This window comes from Miniopterus schreibersii (genome assembly GCF_964146895.1).
Source record: "Miniopterus schreibersii genome assembly, chromosome: 13".
NCBI classification, from domain to species: domain Eukaryota; kingdom Metazoa; phylum Chordata; class Mammalia; order Chiroptera; family Miniopteridae; genus Miniopterus; species Miniopterus schreibersii.
In genome coordinates this window covers 18,413,857-18,434,794 of record NC_138113.1, presented here as the reverse complement: position 1 = coordinate 18,434,794, position 20,938 = coordinate 18,413,857, and the positions used below count along the sequence as shown (strand labels likewise).

General features: G+C 35.7%; 1 protein-coding gene across 7 annotated transcripts in view; it reads left to right on the top strand.

The window, feature by feature from the left end:
- MAP4K3 (mitogen-activated protein kinase kinase kinase kinase 3) overlaps window positions 1-20,938 on the top strand; it is a 124,030-nt gene that overhangs the window by 21,398 nt on the left and 81,694 nt on the right. For 6 of the 7 annotated variants that reach the window (XM_081156978.1, XM_081156980.1, XM_081156979.1 and 3 more), the window contains exon 2: window positions 20,270-20,327. The exons of the other annotated variant lie outside the window; for it this stretch is intronic. In XM_081156978.1, coding sequence (XP_081013104.1) covers window positions 20,270-20,327 — 58 coding nt within the window. The remainder of the gene's footprint in view (window positions 1-20,269; window positions 20,328-20,938) is intronic. 7 annotated transcript variants of the gene reach the window in all.

Below are 20,938 nucleotides of genomic sequence, written 5' to 3'. Positions count from 1 at the left end.
ACCAGTGTCTGACCACTGACTCTTTATCTAGTCCACCCTTCAGGCTGTACTGATCTGGTCACCATCCTTAGGGCACGAGGAGAATGGTGGAGAGACAACTGAGTAGAGCCTCAGTTCTGCTCCTTGTACCCTCATTAGGTAAATGACTGGTTGAGTTACTTAACCACTCAGGGCTACAGTTTTCTCATCTTTTGCTAAGTCCTCCTAAAATACCATTTTCATTATAAGTAAGTTAACATTTGTCTCTTGAAAACAAATTCTGTTTTTCTTTGCACACTTGTGGTTTTGTTCCACAATCATGTAGTAAGATTCTTGGCTGTTAAAATTAAATGATGATACTGGTTTTAAGTAGTTTGTTATTATAATGTGTGGGCACCCAACCAAAAATTATATAGATGCAAAGCTTTACAAAAAATTCTAAGATTTTTTTTCCAGCATTACCAGTTGCTTTGTCATTATTATATTCTTATTTTTCTAGAACTGTAAAATTCTAAGTTGTTAAAATGAGTGCAGCTTGTTGTATCAGTACAGGGAACTCAGAATTCTTGATTCCAGCTATTTGTGGTATATCCTGCCAATCCATCTAGAATCTTTCTCTCTCACTTAAATAATTTAGTGGCTTGTTCCTAAACTAGAAATCTGCCGTCTTGTTAAAAGACAGATTAGCAGCCCTCCTCCACTCTCCTAGGTTAAAGTTATTTCTCCGATGTAATCAGAAAAACTAAAATAATTTTGAAAAAGAGCCCTGCTGGCATGGCTCAGAGGTTGAGCATCAACCTATGATCCAGGAGATCGTGGTTCGATTCCCAGGCAGGGCACATGCCCGGGTTGCAGGCTCGATCCCCAGTTGGGGGTGTGCAGGAGGCAGCTGGCCAATGACTCTCTCGTCATTGATGTTTCTCTCTCTCTCTCTCCCTCCCTCTCCCTTCCTCTCTCTGAAATTAATCAGGTTATTATCTTTTTTTTTAAACAGAATTTTGAAAAAGAGAATGTTGTACATAAACATACACAGTATTTTGTGTTTCTGCTTTTTCTGCTTTTTGGAGAGAAGTTTTTCAAAGTACTTTTTTTTTTTTATGATGTCTTTATTGATTTCAGAGAGAGGAAGGGAGAGGGAGAGAGAGAGATAGAAACATTAGTGACGAGAGAGTCATTGGTTGGCTGCCTCCTGCGCGCCCCCAACTGGGGATCGAGCCTGCAACCTAGGCATGTGCCCTGCCCAGGAATCGAACCATGATCTCCTGGATCATAGGTTGATGCTCAGCCTCTGAGCATCGCCAGCCGGGCTCAAAGTACTTTTAGTAGTAGATTTCTGCTATTTTCAGTGCGTTGTTGGAATTAGCACTTAGAAACTATCTGCTTAAACACTTTTGACCCTCTTAAAGCTGCTTTATCCCTTAACTGCACTCTCCTTATCCTAGTGCCTGTGAATTATAGGTCTGTCTTTACATTTATTATAATACTAGGTAAATAGGCATGTATACAGACTCTAACAAAGCTAGCGGTTGCATGTAGAATCTGGATAATTATTTTTAGTCTGTTTCTGCCCACACTGTAGAAATTGCTGTGTTGTCTTTAGTTTTTAACATGGAGTTTATCTCAGTATCTACTATGTTTTACTTATTTATTCTGATTTTTGCTCTCTGCACACTAAATTTTTCTGGAGAAATTCACAAACTGGCTGTTTATACCAAATACAGCTAATTCAGTTTCAAATGGATCTTTATTGAGGTTCAGCTATATTACTAATCTTTACCTCTCTTTGATATTCCCATTCAGTACCTATTTTCAAGCCTTCAATTTCATTTACTGAAGACTGCATTTGGTTTTTAAAAAAATTAAACAGATTCAATTAATCACACATGTATCAAGCACTTATTACACACACACACACACACACACACACACACACACACCCACCCACCCACCCACCCACCCACCCCACCTTGCCCTGATTATAAAAATGTAAATACGACAGTCCAGGAGCTTAGAGCCTCAGTAGCATAACAGGGCCATTGATTTTAGAAATACATTTTAAGTTCTATGATGTGGTATAAATAGAGAGTATGCCAAGAAAAGTTACAGTATGGAAATGCCCTTGTAAGGTTTTTTCTTTTTAAAAGATGCTTTATGAAAGTGTAATTGATATATGGTAAACTGCATATATTTAAATGGTTTGATTTAATAATTTTGGCATATTCATGGTTTGGTTTAAATCTGTCGTCTTGCTATTTGTCTTCTATCTTTCCCATCAGTTCTTTGTTTCCTTTTCCCTCTTTTTCTCCATTCTTTTGAATTGAGTATTTTTTATGATTCCACTTATATCATATATTGGTTCATTATCTATACTTCTCTTTTATATTTTTAGTGGTTACTTTAAAACTGATAGTATATATTTTTAATTTATTTGTCAACTTTCAATTAATTTTTGTACCACTTTATATGTAGTATAAGGACCTAACTACAGCATAGGTACATTTATCCTCTCTGTCCTTTGTGCTGTTGTCATATACAGGGAGGGACAAAAGTAGGCTTACGGTTGTTCATTTGGAAACGAATACAGTAATTATAAATAATACAAGAATAAACTCTGTTTTGTGTACCCACAACTGTAAACCTACTTTTGCCTCACCCTGTGTTTTACTTGTATAAGTTGTAAGACCTACAGTACACTTATTATTTTTGCTTTAATCAGTCATTTATCTTTTAAAGAGATATGAAAATGAAAAGAAATCTTTTATATTTATTATTTCTGGTACTCTTTAGTCCTTTTTGGCAATGCATGTTTTTGTCAAGTATCATTTCTTGTGTTTAAAGGATTCCCTTTAATATCTCTTTTAGTGAAGTTTGATGGTGATGAATTTTCTGAGCTTTTGCGTGTCTGACAAAGTATTTTCCCTTCATTTTTGAAAGATTTTAAAAAATTGGGTATATAATTTAAGGTTGACTCTTGCTTTAGTATTTTAAGATGTTACTTCACTGTATTCTAGTCTACATTGTTTTCAACTGAAAGTCTTTTATTCTTTGTGCCTCTGTAGTAATATGTGGAGTTTTTTCTTGTTTTTAATAGTTTTCACTTTCTCCCTGTTCTAAGCATTTTGATTATCATGTGCCTTACTGTTTTCTGCATGTTTCTTATCTGGGAGTTTATTAATGTTTCTTGGATCTGTGGGTTTATAATTTTCATCAAATTTGGAAAAATTCTGACCATTATTCAAAAACTTTTCTGTTTACCTGTTTATTAGGCCATTTGAAGTTGTCCCACAGCCAACCAAAGTTTTGTTCATTTTATTCCAGTCTTTTTTTCTCTATTTCATTTTGCATGGTTTATATTGGCTGTTTTTTAAATTTACTAATCTTTTTATCTGTGACGTTTAATCTATTATCCTATCCAATGTATTTTTAAAAAAATCTCACTTTAGTTTTCATCTACTAATATGATTTGGGTCTTTTTTACATTTCATGTTTCTCCTTAACTTGCTCAGTCTTACTTTCATGAACATATGGAATATGCTTATATAGTTTATTATTTTAATGTCCTTGTCTACTAAATCTGTTTTTGGTTCTTTTTTTTATTGATTAATTTTTCTTCCTATTTTATTTATTTTTCTTCCTACTTCTTTACATGCTCAGTCATTTTTATTGTATTCTAGAGATTGTGATTTTTACTTTGTGTCATGGATATTTTTGTATCCTTATTTGTATTCTTGAGCTTTGTTCTGTGGTACCATGAAGTTACTTTGGAAATAGACCCTTTTGAGGTTTGTTTTTAAACTGAGTTAGGTGGAAAAAGAGCAGTCTATGGTTTAGGGCTAATTTTCCCCAATACTGAGACAGTATCCTTCTGAGTACCTACCCATTGCCTCATAAATTACAAGGTTTTCTACTCTAATGAGCTTTGGGAATTGTTTTCTCTTCTCCTTTCTGGTAGTTCTCCTTAGGTGTTTCTCACACGCATGCAGGGATCAATACTGAGCTGAAAATTTGAGATGGAGGTAGAATGTCTACAGACCTCTGAAGCTTTCTCTGTGTAGTTCTCTTTTTTCTGGTACTCTGTCTTGTGAATTCTAGCTGGTACTCTGTCTTATGAATTCTGGTACACTTGTCTTATGAATTCAGGTGGAGCTGGGAACATTGGTTTCCACATGTTCCCAGCTCCATCTTCTCAACTCAGGGAGATCATCAGACTCCATCTGGATTTCCCCCTCCCTGCATTGAGGCCTGGAAATTATCTCTAGGTTGTAAGCCGAGACAGTTGTAGGGTTTTGTTTTTTGATTTTCAGGAATCACTGCAGTGTACCACTGGATGTTCAGTGTCTAAAGAAGATTGTTTAATATGTTGCTTATTTTTTAAGTTTTTTTCAGGGTAAGGATAAACTGGTCCCTGTTACTCTGTCTTGGCCAGGTGCCATACTTTTGGAAGCTAAAAGCCACTGTATTACTCATTATGTAAAGGGAAAATTATAATGAAAATCACACAGTATTTATGTCAGTGGAAAATTATAAAAACTATGTGTATAGATAAAGCAGGACTTGCCGTCGTAATTTGCAGTTGTCAATTTATTTATTAAAAACAAGAAAGAACAAAAAAAATAAAATAATTAAGCATTCACCCCCAAGGAATTAGAAAAAGAACAGAGTAAATTCATAGGCACATGAAGGAGGGGCAGAAATAACAGAGGGGGAAAAAAGAGCTGATCAATAAAACCTGAAGCTGGATATTTGAAAAGATGTAAAAAAGACAAACTTCTGCAAGATCACACAAGAAATTAAAGCAAAGGAATAAACAGTATTTATTTATTATTACTAGGAACAGAAAGCAAATACTGTATATAACATATTTTAAAACTCTTTAAGGAACTACTGTGAGCAGCCTGGGTTAATTAAAGTGAAAGTCTAGATGTGTGGATTATAAAAGTTAAGACAGACTGGAGGAGTCTGTCGAGTATTCAAAAGAAGAGATGATGGTGGCTGAACTCTCAGCCACTAGGAGTGGAAACAGAGAAGTTAAAAGATTCAATAAAACATAATTCTGCCCGGCTGGGCGTGGCTCAGTGGTTGAGCATTGACCTAGGATCCAATTCCTGGTCAGGGCACATGCCTGGGTTGTGGGTTCAATCCCCAGTTGGGGGCATGCAGGAGGCAGCCAATCAATGATTCTCTCTCATCATTGATGCTTTAACTTTCCCTCTCCCTTCCTCTCTCTGAAATCAATACAAATATATTTAAAACAAAAAAGCATGTAATTCTGTGACTGGAGAGATGGGGCGTGGCAGGGAAGGATTCAGGTGTTGGGTTATAGGGTTCTGCTTGGACAGTGGATAGGATTGCACAATGGTATTATACCTGGGGAATAATAAGGATTTGAGGGGAAGAGTTGAATTTGAGGTGTATGGGGGACAAGTGGGATTGTCTAGTTGGTTGTATGGTCTTGAGCTTGGAAGAGAGGCCTGGGTAAATTGTCTGCTTATGTTGCCACAGGATTGGGTTCTTGTTTTTAAACTCACCGGCTTGTTTTTCTTTTTGTGTGCATGCCTTCAAAGGTTCCCAGAAATAGAAAATACCTTTTTTTTATCAGATTAAACCCTCCCCCATATAAATATTATTTACCCAGCTAGGTCTTAGATACGAGAACAAAGGTCCCACTTAGAGCAGTCTCTTGTAATAAGCACTAAAATGTATGCTTGTAATGGGAGCCGTTAACTTTTTGGCACAGTTTCTGTGTAAGTACTCCAGTTTCTCTGAGTGATGTGGCTGTGACTTAGATTCAGATTCTCTAGAAGTCATTGCCAGGCTTATCTAACCCTGCTCCTAGGCAGCTGGGGCAGCCTTTACTAGAATATAGTCTTTTTGTCTTACCTTTCACCTAACTAATGGAGTTCCTAAAGCAGTTTAAAAATGAGCCACTTTCACTTATGTCTGTGAGGTGCTAAATGTAGACATTTCTTTCCTCTCCCTCTGTTTAAACAAACCTCCCATCCACCCCAAAGATAGAAACAAGATGGGAACATGGCCTTTTTTATTCTCTCAGAGAGAAGAGAATATAGAATATGGCAGATAGATATTGGAAAAGGACTTTCCTCTTATGCTTTTCAAAAATTCCTCAACTGGATTAAAGACTGCTGTTTACCACCTGCACCTTGCCAGTTTTAGCATAATCTCAGCCTGACCTCCATTGAGCTGGCTATTATTAAAACCTTTGTCTACATTGTCAAAAGTATTTACTGTCTGGCACAAGTGTTTACTCCTCTTGCTGGCTTCTTATTGACCTATAAAGTGCCACTATATCTTGAACAAAGTGAACACTGTGCTTTTTGCTGTGTAATACAATATGAATTTTCAAACTATAAGATATTCTGGCAAGTGTGAGGTTTTAATTTGCATTTCTCTAATGACTAGTGACATTGAGCATCTTTTCATGCCTATTGGCCATCCATGTGTCTTCTTTAGAGAAGTGTCCGTTCAGGTCCTCTGCCCATTTTTTTTTTTTTTAAATATATCTTTATTGATTTCAGAGAACAGAAAGAAGAGGGAGAGGAAAGAGAGAGATAGAAACATCAATGATGAGAGAGTCATTGATCAGCTGCCTCCTGCACGCCCCCGACTGGGGATCGAGCCCGCAACCCGGGCATGGCCCTGACCCGGCGTTGAACCCTGATCGCCTGGATCCTAGGTCAGTGCTCAGCCGCTGAGCCACGCCCGCCCGGGCCCTCTGCCCATTTTTTAATTGGGTTGTTTGGGGGGGGGGGGGGTTGGTTTTTGGTGTTGATTTATATGAGTTCTTTATAAATTTTGAATGTTAATTCCTTATCAGATAATAATTGGTGAGTATCTTCTATTCAGTAGGCTGTCTTTTCGTTTTGTTGATGATTTTCTTTGCTGTGCAAAAACTTTTTAGTTTGATGTCCCATTTATTTATTTTTTCTTTTGTTTCCTTGCCCAAGGAGATATTTCAGAAAAAATATCACTGAGAGAAATGTCAGAGATTTTACTGCTTTTATTTCCTTCTACAACTGCCAGAATGGCTATCAATAATTCAACAAACAAGTGTTGACAAGGATGTGGAGAAAAGGGAACCCTCATGAACTGTTGGTGGGAATGCAGATTGATGCAGCCACTATGGAAAACAGTTTAGAGGTTCCTCAGAAAGTTAAAAATGGAACTGCCTTGTGACCCAGCGATTCCACTTCTGGAAATGTATCCTAAGGATCCCGAAACACAAATTTGAAAGAACATATGTACCCCTGTGTTCATAGCAGCATTATTTAGAATAGCCAAGATATGGAAGCAATCCAAATGTCATCAGTAGATGAGTGGATAAGAAAGTTGTGGTACACATATACAATGGAATATTACTCAGCCATAAAAAAGAATGAAATCTTACCGTTTGTGGCAGTATGGATGGACCTAGGGGGTATTCTGCTAAGTGAAATAAGTCAGTCAGAGAAAGAGAGATACTATATGGTTTCACTTATATGCGGAATGTAAAGAACAAAATAAATAAAGAAACAAAGTTGAAATACTCATAGATACAGAGAATAGACTGATGGTTGCCAGGGGGAAGGGGGGTTGAGGGACTGGGTGTAAAAGGTGAAGGGATTAAGAAGTATAAAATTGATAGTTACAAAATAGTCACAGGGATGTAAAGTACAGCATAGTCAATAATATTGCAATAACTATGTGTGGTGCTAGGTAGGCACTGGAAATATCAGGGGGATCACTTGGTGAAGTGTATGATTGTCTGCCCACTGTGCTATACACCTGAAACTAATATAAAATAATACTGAATATAAACTATAATTTAGAAAAATTTTAAATATGAACAGTGCAAGATATACTCTAGTTTTAATAGATTCCTTTGTCTGTAAGAGGTCTTTTTGCTTAATCCCTTCACCTTCGATTCCCCATCAGGAAGCAGTCTATCAATGATTCTCTCATGGATGTTTCTATCTCTCTCTCCCTCTCCATTCCTCTCTGAAATCAATAAGAAATAAAAAAAAAATAATATCTTCTACCTCCTCAGGGTCATTGTGGAATGAGCTTTACACTAAGCTTTTGGCGCCATGCCTGGTGCATAGTAAGTGCTCAGTAAGAGGTGGTTCTTTTGTGTTTATTTTTGGTGTGGTGATACCCTTGCTGTCATCATATTCATAATTTGAGCAGTACTCTGGTTCATATGTTGAATCAGGGGCAAACCGTTTTCAGGTAGGAAAGCTGTTAAATTACATAAAACTGTCCACTGTGTTAGCGTTAAAAATATACTGTTGGCTATGACTTAATAATTTATTATTTAATTATAAATATTTAATATTTAATTTTAAATATTTTAATGTTTTATTAAAGATACCCAAAAAACCTTTTAGGAACAAAAAATCACCTTGTTTAAGCATTGTTAGCTTGTTCTAGGTCAGCGATTTTCAACCAGTATGCCTCAAGAATTTTTAAAACATGCAGTACCTGACTATTCAGTCAGGAGCAGTGACCTCTTTTTCCTTAGATTGTCAAATTTAAAAATGACAACAGCCAACACAACAATAGCTGTCTGGTGTGAATGAATCAAAATTATAATATATTTTTTGATGTGCCGCAGAATTTTAGTAGTTTATGTGTGCCATGAGATGAAAAAGGTTGAAAATTGCAGTTCTAAGTAATTACCAAATATGATGTTTTGAAGGTTATAGGATATTTTGTAATCATCAAAGATTTGATCATACTTTTTGAGCTCCTATGATACTAACATACACACACACATACATAAAAGAGATTGCGGCTTTTCATTTGCTTTACTGTAGGAATTGTTGCTTGAGTGGAAGTTGGTAGACATCATTCAAAGAGCCTGGTACCAGCATTGCAAAACTATTGAAGAGTTACACCATCATCCGCATCTGAAAAGTGCTCTGACAAAGTAACATAATCCTTCTGTCAATCTCATAAGTTGTTGTTTGCCTTATAATATTTAATCTTTAAATATGCTTATTTTGAAATGCCAAGATTACTGACTGGAAAACACATGTGGTTTAGCAAAGTTGCATTCTCTCATATAAATCTTTGCCTTTTTGATGAGAAGTCTTGGGGACATTCTCTTAGGTCTTTATGGAAAACCATACAACTGAAATCTTTTTGCTTTTATGTGGCCCTGTGCATGATATGGTACTGCTTAAAGCCTTCAGAGATTGAGAATCTGCCAACTTTGAGTATTTTACCTTAAATTGCACATGAATCACATCAGTTTTCTTGTGTGCAATTCTTTATGTTGTATATAGATTGTTGTGGTACTTTTAAAAGTTATTGGCACAACTTTTTTACACTTTTGTTTTACTTTTATGTTTCTGATCATGCTTTAAAAAAAAAATCAAAACTCTGAAAAAAGTGAGAGTCCCTTCTACCTCCTCCTTCCTGTTACCTGTATCTAACCGCTGGTTACTGGTATATATACATTTCTAGAGCTTTTCTGTACCTGTGTGGGCTGTGTATGTATGCTACATACTCATACATGTAGTTTTGTTATTTTCAGCACTATGTCATTATGCAATATCATGTTATGGAGAGATCTCATTATGTCAGTACATAAGACTCTACTTTCTATGGTATTGTACAGTATAAATTTACCATAATTTTATTTGCTCATTTAAATTGTTTTTAGTTTTATTATAAATATTGCTACAGCAAATATTCATACACAATATATTTGCACATTTTTTATAATACGTATGGGACAGATTGGTAGAGGTGAAATTATTGGGTCAAAGGGTATTTGTTTTAAAATTGGCAATACTAAATATTGTTCCTTTAAAAATTATTGTTCCAGTGTATACCCCTATTGTGAATATATGAGGATGTCTGTTTTTCTCATCATGTTTTTTCCACTCACATCATTAATGTCATTTGAATTTTGGCAAACTGATATGCCAAAATATGTATTTTAATGTTTTAATTTACATTGTGTGATTTTTACTGTGGTTGGTTATTATTTATATTTCTTTTTCCTTTGTCCATTTTCTACCTATTTTGCCACTTAGAATCCTTAATTTGTATGTGATCAGATATGTTGCTGTTTTTCTCGATGACTTTGGGGTTCATATTTTGCTTGAGAGGCCCTAACTCCATGATTATCAAAATGCACTCTCTTTTCTTCTAGTATCTCAATAATTTTGCCTTTTACGTTTAAGTTTTAAACCATCTGGATTTATTTTTATGTAGAGCCTAAGATAGACGTCTTCTTTTTTTTTGTTTTCCCACAGCTGAATAGAGTTGTTCTAAAAGTGTTTTTCACCATTGATTCAAATTGTTATCTTTAGTATACTCTAAGTTTGGACACTAATTTGTTTCATTCAACTATTTGTCCATGCTTGTATCAGAAACACACTTTTCTAATTATTGCATCTTTTTAGTATGTTTTGATACTTGGTACAGCAGTTTATCCTCTTCATTAATCTTTGAGAAGTTTTCCTTGGTTAATCACACATTTTCGCTTGTTAGGTGTATTTTAGACTTTGCACGTTTTCATGTACCCTGCGCATATCCAGCAAGGCTTTAGCCGTACTGCACTCTGACTTATTTTCTATGACTGTCAGCGCTCACTGGCTGTCATTGCCTCTTACCTTTTCTGTTTGCCACTTTGTTCTTTTAGCTGCTTGTCCTCCCAACCTTCTCTCCTGCCAGCACACCCACTTTATTGGCTTCTTTGCCTCTGCTTTTCAGCTTTTGTGTGGAACATCTAACCTTTTGTAGATCTCACTGGCCAGTCAGAATGGAAGCAATCAGTACATCAGGGAATGATCTTAGGCTTCTTAATTCTCAGCCCTTTTTTTGTTGCTGGTTACTTAGAGTGTGCTTCACAGATACCAGCACACATTTTAAATCATGCTTTTGGAGCTATTTAATTCAGATTTGCAGGAAGTGTGTTCTAATAACTGAGATATTATTGGATAATCATTATGGTATTGTGTTTCTGTAATGCCCACATTGAAATAACAAACTTGCTTGCTTTGCTACCCCTGCCCTACCCTTTCAGCTAAGTCCTAATATTGTATTAGGATCTATCATGCCAATGCAATCAGAGCATGTTCTGAATTACCTGGTACGATTAACTGCACCAATCTCTACTGTTGGATAACAGGTTTACATAAATTTGTATTTCTAAAACAGGTAATTTTAAAGGATGTTTTTAAACTTTATAATAATGGTTACTTGGTTTGCATAACCGCCATCTTACTAGATTCTTAACTGTGAAGCTCCTATTTGATTTTAAATGCTTTTTTACAGTAATTGGAATTACTATTTTTACTGAATATACCTAGTATAGTCCATTTTAAGGAGATTTTTGTAGATTTCTCAGTGTTTTTCCACCTAATCCAAATTTTGAGAGTCACTTCACTGAGTTAAGACAGTGGAAAACAAAAGGTACAAAAATCCTATTCTGTACCCTTGGTCTTAGATTTACATTGAAATTACTTAAGTTTTTAAATATAAAGTTTTTTTCTGATTATGAAAATATTTGCTTATCTGATCATATTTAGAAAACAAGAACATTGCAACAAAGAGAATAAACATTGCCTACCTTGCCGCAAATTTAAAATATTTTATGCATTTATATGTAAGTTTGATTAATAAGGCAATAATAGTTGATACTTAGTATCTGTCTGCTCTGTTCAAAGCAATTTACAAGTAGTGACTAATTTAATCCTCGTAACTATAATGAAGTAGTTTATTATTTTCATTTTAGAGATGGGGAAATTGGCATATGGAGATTAAAGAACTTGCTCAGTGTCATACAAGCTAATAAATGTATTATGTTTGTATCCATAATAAATGACAGAGCTGGGATTCAAATGTAGAATATATTCATAACCACAATGCTTTATTGCTTTTATATGTATTTATACTTGCATGCATACCTGCATCATCTTGCCTGCCTGTTTCATTTTGATGGAATAAGGGTTTCTAACAGGATTCAAGTTTGCCCCTGGGATTAAGGGACAAACAAAAGTAAAAGGGGGAAACTTACTTTTTAATGTGTGCTCTTTTGTTATTTTCTGTGAGATGTCCAGTTTTATAATTAGAAAACCGAGTTTTGAAGAGACCAGAATTGCAAATTCATAGATGTTTGCTCCACATTGTGGATTTCTTTTTTTCTGGGGGAATAATTAGAGATGATTACCTCAGCAGCTAATGGATGCAAATTCTGTCTGACTCATGGGAAGTTCCCTTTGCAGGCTGGACTCAAGGAACTTTGGGAGGACAATGTGATACTGGCCAAGGGTGATAGGAACTTACTCTCTAGTTTCTTACTCAGCCTTTAAAGACCTATGTAAGATTATCGTGGGGAACCCCAGCTATCCCACCAAAATACGTTACCTGAAATAATACTCATTAGCACGGGTGAGATCAGTGTAGTTATTGTCCACAACCCAGGTCTCTAGCTGCAGCCATGCCTGTCTGTTTAGCCTTTGGCCTTATAAGCACATTCCCCGTCTTCTCTGTACTGGTCATCTTTTTTCCATTATGTGCTCTTACATTTCTTTTCCTGCCCATCTGGCCAAACTCTTTTATAACTTATTTAAGGATATGCTGTCTTGATACTTAACAACCTGAGTGAGCTCAGGTCCAGCTTTCTTGGAGAGGAGTGGCCCTGCTCCATTATGGCCCTTCCTTTGAGGACTGTTCTAGACACTTCTGGATGAAAAGCACAGCAGAAAACATAGCTGTTTATTCCTGAAAAGAATATCTTAAACAAATAAAATGTAGTTCTTACTATTTTTGGCCGTGGACAACCACAAAATAGAAAATCTGGAATAAAGTAGAATTTTAGCCATTTCTGTCCATTTTCACTGAATTATTTTAGTTGAAGCGGTCATCATTTCAGACCTGCTATAATTTTGCCCTTAGAGGTTGTCCCTTCTGCTGGACCCTGCTTCAGTTTATCCTCTGAAGTTACCATAATGCAATTGAAGTAAAAGGTCCAGCAGCAGCAGGAGCAAATGAGATGTTATTGAAGGGTGTTGGGAACAGGAGAAACGTGGAAAAATGTTGATATTGGTCATTAGATACTCTTCTAATAACTGATGAATTTGTAGTGAAAGGAGGAATAATAGAAAAATTTATGTATAATATAGTAACAAAAAATGTTTCTGTAGCATTGCTAGGAGTGCTTTGTAAAAGTAACATTCATAATTTAATGAAGCTAAGTTTGTCTACTTGTCAATATATTTAACATTGGGATTTTGTGTCATGAGAAAGGCATATGCATGTCCTTCCCATTTCACTGATTTTTAGTAAAAGATATACGTCCAGCCCTCAAATGCAGGCACATATTTCAGTAATTTGGTTGCTCACTTCAGATCTAAATATAAGTGATTTTAAATTAAAAATGAAGTTTGCTGCTACATAAATTTCTTTCATGGGTAGATTTTGATTAATACAGGCAAAAATGGGGTTTTCCAATGGCTAGGTTTCATGACTAATATCATTAAAGGGTATATTCCTTTGTAAGATACAAATTATCTTATATAAACAGATTGAAAAATAAAGGCTTCTAGTGAGATAAATATTTTGTTGGATAGAATAAAATATTGTGTGTTTTTATAATATAATTAACCTAGACCACCAATTATCTTCATAAATAAATAGTGTTTATTTGACATCATATTTGCCACCAGTCAGTTCATGTTTGTTTGTTTTTATCTCACCATATTCCTAGATGAAGCCCTAGGTGATTTAATGAAAATACATTTTCTACCAAACCCACTTGCAAGTTTCTCCAACTCAGAGCAAATTAGAAAGAGGTGAGGTGCCCTAAGCAGCACACAGACAGTGAGAGGTAACCACTGACAACCTGATGAGAGGAGGGAAAATCAAAACCCTTCAGATTAAACAAGAACAGTCTGGGTTGATTTGTATAAGTGGTCCTTAACCTTTGGGTTATGGACATCTTTGAGATATCTGATGGAAGCTGAAGACTTTCTGCCCAGAAATATGCATAAACATGTATCATTTGCATTGTGTTAAAGGATTCTTGGGCTCCCTAAATCCCACCCATTCTTGGACTCCAGGTTAAGAACCCATGATTTAGTAAAGGGGCAAATAGCTTTACATACCTCAGTAACCTTTAAGAGCATGACTTTGGAACAGTTTATAGATAGTTGATAATACTGAGTTAACAGAAAATGCAAAATTTTGTACCATACACTTAACGAATATACAGTATTTCTTCTTTGAATTAAAAATATGCATATGTGTTCTTTGGCTAATCCCTTCACCTTCTTTCATCCAGTTCCCTCCCACACCCTCAACAGCTGTCAATCTGTTCCATGTATCTATGACTCTCTTTCTATTTTGCTTGTCAATTTATTTTGCTCACTAGAGTCCACATGTAAGTGAGATCATATGGTATCTGTCTTTCTCTGGCTGGCTTATTTCACTTAGCATAAGAATCTGATAGGCCTAATTCCTTTTTCATGTCAGCTCAGGGTTTCTTGTTAGAGTGACCTTATAACTTATCATTCAGATTACCTAATTAAATAAAATTTTAATTGTAATTTTGAGAGTGAAAGTGGCTCAAATGGCTCAGCACCTTAGATCAGGTCCCCAAACCTGGGTGAACATCAGAAGCACCTCAGTAGCTTTAAATACAGATACTATTAATCTGCTGGGACAGTAGGCATAAACTGGGAATGTTTTGAGCAAACTGGGAATGTATGTCACTGTGGCTGTCAGTCTTCCTATGAATTGGTTGTCCTTGTGGTAGGCTCATACCTAGTCCAAGTAACTGTGGAGAAGTGAACAAAACTATTTCTTCATCAGTGGCTGTGGGTTAGCCATTTTCCTTTCAAAGGAAGTGTTTATATGGGAGGACACCCTGAAGTTTGGCCCACCCAATACACTCAGAATAGCCTGTTTCTGCCCCTGTGCCTTTGCTCATGCTTTTCTTTCTGTGCCCTCTTTCCCATCCCTCTTAAGCATTTGTTCTAATCGAGCCCGTCTTTCTTTTTTTTTTTTTTAAATATCTTTTATTGATTTCAGAGAGAGAGGAAAGGAGCGGGGAGAGAGAGAGATAGAAACATCAATGATGAGAGAGTCATTGATTGGCTGCAGCCCGCAACCCGGACATGTGCCCTGGATCCTAGGTTGATGCTCAACCGCTGAGCCACGCCCGGCTGGGCGAGCCCGTCTTTCAAACCTGTGCTTGAATGGTATCTCCTTCATAAAACCATCTCTGTAATATCCCTTTCAGACTTAGAAGTTGGTATTTATACTTCATAAAACTCAAATGGCTCGATGCCTTGGACCAGGTCTCCAAACCTGGCTGAACATCAAAAGCACCTCGGTAGCTTTAAATACAGATTCCTGTGTCTGGTAATAAATCTCTTGATTCAAAATCAGTGGCAGTGTTTTGTTTTGGTTTGTTTTTAAACTCCTCATATGATTCTTATATAATCAGCCAGCTGGTTTGGTATTTGGAATCTAATAATTTAGACTTAAATTATTTGATGTAAACATTGACTTTTAGAACTAGAAAGAACCTTAGAAGTAGTCTCTTTTACTTTCTTGTAAATTTTACTTTTTAAATATGAGGGAGGGAATTGGGGAGAAGATACAAAGGAAATTACTTGTTCAGATCCCATTGCTTGTTACTGGCAGAGCCAGGATTAAACTTTGCATTTTTTTCACTCCCATTTTATTTATTTTTATTGGACTTATTGTACCGACATTGGTTAATAAAATTATACAGGTTTCAATTCTTCACTCCCATTTTAGAACCTTTCTTTATATTCATGTTGGACAACCGCTTCTAAAGAATAAGTTTTGAATACCCAGAGGTGCTTGGTAATAGTAGATTTTTTTTATTGATAACGACTGTCTCTAACTCACTTTATGTAGTACCTAGCACCCCTTTTTTTTTTGAGTCTTTTAAAACGAAATTTTTTTAAAAATATGTCTTTATTGATTTCAGAGAGAAGGGAGGGGGAGAGAGAGAGAGAAACATCAATGATGAGAAAGAATCATTGATTGGCTGCCACCTGCACACTCCTTACTGGGAATCAAGCCCGAAACCTGGGCATGTGCCCTGACCAGGAATAGAATCACTATCTCCTAGATCATAGGTCAGTGCTCAACCGCTGAGCCACACTAGCCGGGCTTTTTTTCATCTTAATCATAGTGTCTTGACTAGGTTGTTCACTCCCACTTTCACTCCAGGAATTCTCTTCTGATAGTTGGAGGTAACGCAGCAGTCAACATGAAATCATCTCAGAAAAATCCTTTCCCAAACTAGTTCTGAGTGGCTTTTAAAAGGCTGACTGAACCAAACTAAATTCTGGGACAGCTTTGAACTGTAATAGTTTCCAAGAGCCCTTCTAAACAGATCAGTTTTAGGTCTGCAGGGTTTTCCTCACCGGGCCCACACCCATTTGAAAAAGATTACCCAGGATTTATGGAAATATGTGTGTGGAGATGCATGAGCCAGAGTAGGGGTCAGGAAAAAGCTTGTGGAAAGTGATAATAACTTAAGCTGGCATCTTTTAAAGATGTCTAGGTGTTAGGCCAAGGGAGGGAGGGAGTTTGGGCAAGTGTTTGGCTACCCATTATGTGCCAAAGGGCAAAAGTGTGGATAACATTGGAGAGTGGCAGGTTGTTTAGTTTGGCTAAAGCATAAAGTACAAATTAGGGAATAACTGGAAAGGTAGACTTGGTCTAAATATAAATAGTAAAGGGTTTTATAGTTAGAATGTTATATTTCACAATCTCATATCAACACGCAAAAGAATGAAATTGGAGCCCTACCTCCCACCATACAAAAATTCACTCAAAATGGATCATAGACTTAAATGGAAGAGCTAAAACTATAAAAACTCTTAGGGGAAAAATATCATTGTGGCCTTGGGTTCGGGGATGATTTTTTTGCTACCATTTCACACCCACTAGGATAACTAAAATAAAAATGATAGAAATAACAAATATTGGCAAGGATGTGGAAAAACTGAAAATCTCATACATTGCTGGCAATAACATAAAACAGTGCAGCCACTTTAGAAAACAGTTCGACAGTTCTTTAAAGAACTAAACATAGAGTTACCATATGATTCATTGATTGCACTTTTAGGTCTGTACCCGGGAGAATTGAAAACATAGGTCCACACAAAAATTTATACACTAATATTTATAGGAGCATTATTTGTAATAGCCAAAAAGTGGGAACAAACCCAAATATTCTTCAACTGATAGAGGGATAGATAAAATGTAGTGTTTCCATACAATGAAGTAGTATTTGGCAACAAAAGGAATAAAGTACTGAAACATGGTACAGCATGGATGACCCTGAAATGTCACACTCGGTGATAGGATCACATTTTGTATGATTCTATTTATATGAAATGTCCACAACAGTCAAATCCATAGAGACAGAAAGTTGTCAGGGACCAGTAGTCAGGGACTAGAGAGGGGGAGGAATAGGGAATGACTGACTGCTAATAGGTCTGGGTTTTCTTTTGGGGGTGATGAAAGCGTCCCGAGTATTAGATAGTAATGCTGGTTACATAACTGTGCATGTACTAAAAACCACTAGATTGTACATATTAAAAGAGTGAACTTTATGGTATGTGAACTATATCCCAGTAAAGCTTTTACAAAAGTGTTATATTTAGCGAAAAATTTAAATTCTGTGACAGGGAATTTGAATTTTTATCTTTAAAGCATTGGTGTGTATGCCTGAAGAGTTTTAAACTCAAGAACATCACTTGGAGAGCATGTGAAGAATGGTAGTCAGATCAGTGGTGATGGCAGAAGAGGTCTAGATCCTTAGAGTATTTATCTTCAGCTTTCTGCCCTGAGCAAGTCTGAAAACTTTACGTTACTAATACTGAATTAGAAATTTTTAACATGGTGATATTTTATAATATTTACCTTGCTCATGTTCTTTTTTTCTAATAAGTTGCTGTAGGTGATTAAAAAAAGAATAGCAGTTACAGGATATTAGAGATATTTTAAAATTTACCTCAGTGTGTCACCTTGATCATTGTAAATTTAGAGATAGCTAACTGTTACTTATTTTAGCCAGAAGACCAACGTTCTTGATGACTCATATGCTTTAAAGACCTTTTATTAATAAACTGAATTTTGATGTGTAAAAGCTCAGATTTGTTTCTGAGCATTTAAGAATTGTTTCTTCCCCTTTTGTAAATTACCTTATTACTGTCAAATAAGTTACATATTGGAAAATATTTCAGAAGGCAAAGATAGCAGTAATCCTTTCAGCTGTCTTGTTTTCCTGTTGACTAGAGGACTGTCATTTTAAAACCTGTTATCCTTTAGAAAATTCTGGGCTGATTTAAATTTTGAAAAATTGTATTCAGAAGTCAAGCCTATAATAAATATTGACTTAGTAAAGTACTTACCAGTACTACTGTCACTGGTTTTGTTGTTGTTGTTGTTAAATATGTGCTGATGTTAATTTTTAGAGCATAGTGTGTGCAGCAGCCATTTCGGACACTGTGTAACCTGTGATGTCAGTACAGAGGGGGCCCTCGTGTGGTCAGCTGAGCACAGAATTTTATCTATAAAATGTATCATCCTAGCTTTCTATGGGTTCACATTTTCTCAGCTATTTCATAATGAAATCACGCACACTCTGAATTTCCTTTCAACAAACAAAACAACCCATGGCAGGATTTTTAAATGGAGAATTAAGAATTGGAGAGAGTAGTATCTTGTCTTATTTTATTTGGATACATGCTAAAAAAGACATGGGTTGAAGGATGGAGTATCAATATCAAGGAGGAGCCTAAGAGAGAAAAGATAGTGAAGTGTGAGAAAAGGCAAGTAGTTCGGATAGTATTTGAGAAGATTTATGACTAACATTGAGGTGATATACCTGAATCTTTTACAGTTATATTCTGCCCCCTTTACAAAATGTTTCCAGAATGATATTCTGATTTTATTTCTTTTTCATTGTGTGTGTATATATATCTTCTCATCGTAGGGAAGGGAGTAAATACTTATGTAGCACTATTTGAAATGTCTATCTCATTTAATGGAAATTAAATTTAGTTTGAAATAACTGTTCAAATCTGTTTTGTACTGCCCGTCATAAGTTGGTGCCATAGGTGTTTATTAGATATGGGGATTTAAGGAATGAATTTTCCCTGCAAATTTTGTTTTAATTTTTTCTTAATTTCTATAGGGAGACCTTTTAGTACCTTTGTTCTTTTTTGAGTTAAAAGGTTAAATTTCACATTTCAGCAATGGCTTTGTCCAGTATCTACCTATCTTCCTAGATCCTTGCCTGATATTTTTAGTGCCTCAGTTATCTTAGAAGCACTCCACTGTTAATGCTATGATCATCCCTTGTGAATGATTCACTCATCTTTACCAATTCATGAATAAGAGTGTTGCAACAGAGAATAACTCTCATCACAAGAATGGCTCTTTCTGAGATCAGGAAATCACATATATTGGTCTTTATTAGTTGATATGAAAATTTATTAAGTTTCAGTTGATAGTTCAGATATATGTTATAACAGTTTAAAACAGCTTAATAGTTCTGATCCAATTAAAGAACATTTTAAATTGACAAAGAATTACTGCCGTTTTTATACAAACTAAAAAGACAATTTCTATTTATAATTTTTAAAGTGATTTTTAATATGTGGCTTATACAAATATATTTGGATTGTATTGAACTGCACTGATTTGTGTTCAAATCAGGTGTGTTTAAACAGATACACGGGGGCTGTTTTCATGGTTATGTAATTGTGTTAGGTTTTTAAATTAACAGGTTTAAGAATAGTTAATAAATTCAAAATTTTTAACCAGGCTAAATGAATGGCAGGCAATAGAGTGTAATGCTTTAAAGCTCAGGCTCTGGAGTCAGACTGCCTGGGTTGGAATCCCACACTGTCACTAGCCGTACTGCCTTGGAAAACTCTTTAACTTGTCTGTGCTTTCGTTTTCATATATGCAGCATGGCAATAATATTAGTACCTATGGATTAAATGAATTAATATGAAAGCTTAGAATAGTGCCTGGCACACATAATAAGGCTTGTGTATATATTAGCTATTGTTATCATTATTAAATTTATACTTGAATTAATTCAAGTAAAGAACACAGTGTTTGTTTTGTAAATATAAATCACTTTTGCAGTTCTTTTAAAAAATATTTCCATATAATTTAAAATAAACAGCTAAATGATGACATTTTATAAAGTTTTTAATGAAAGCTTTTTTCACAATTATCTTTTCTTCTTCTTGTTTTTTTTTGTGTTTTTTTTTAGGCACGGAATGTTAACACTGGTGAATTGGCAGCAATTAAAGTAATAAAGTTGGAACCAGGTAAATTAATTGAAATTTGATGTTCCTTATTGCTGTACTCCACTAGATATCTTTTTAAGGCTTATTTTAGTGATGTTTGGTTAACATTCTTATTTTTCCCAGTATCTTTTGGGAAATAAAATTGGTATCTACTGTTTCCTACACCTCTTTGAGACCTGAAGACATCTTGCTCAACTTGTTTCTGAAAAAGAACTAATAACCAGGGGAGGGGGAGAACTGAAGAGACTTGGTTCCTTCTGAACTCAATTGAGCGAACTTGTCACAAATTAGTAGTGGTATATTCCCAGGTTAGCAGTGTCCCTTGGTTGGGGGGCAGTGGTGCAATGGAAAGAAGTGAACTGAGACTTGGGTGATTGTAGTCCAGTTCTTTGTATCCCATTCTCTTGCTCTGTCAACTTGGGCACCTAACCTCACTTCTTGAGTCTCACTTTTCTCAATAGACCTAGCTCTCACATTTTATCTTGGTAGTTACTTTCCAACTTGAGCAGCTTATTGTAAAGCCCCTCAGACTACTACATATTGTCAGCTTCAGCTATATTCTGTCTCTGAATTCTTCCCACCCCCTGCAAAACCTACATCTTTCTGAGTTAACTATGTATACTCTTGTTTAT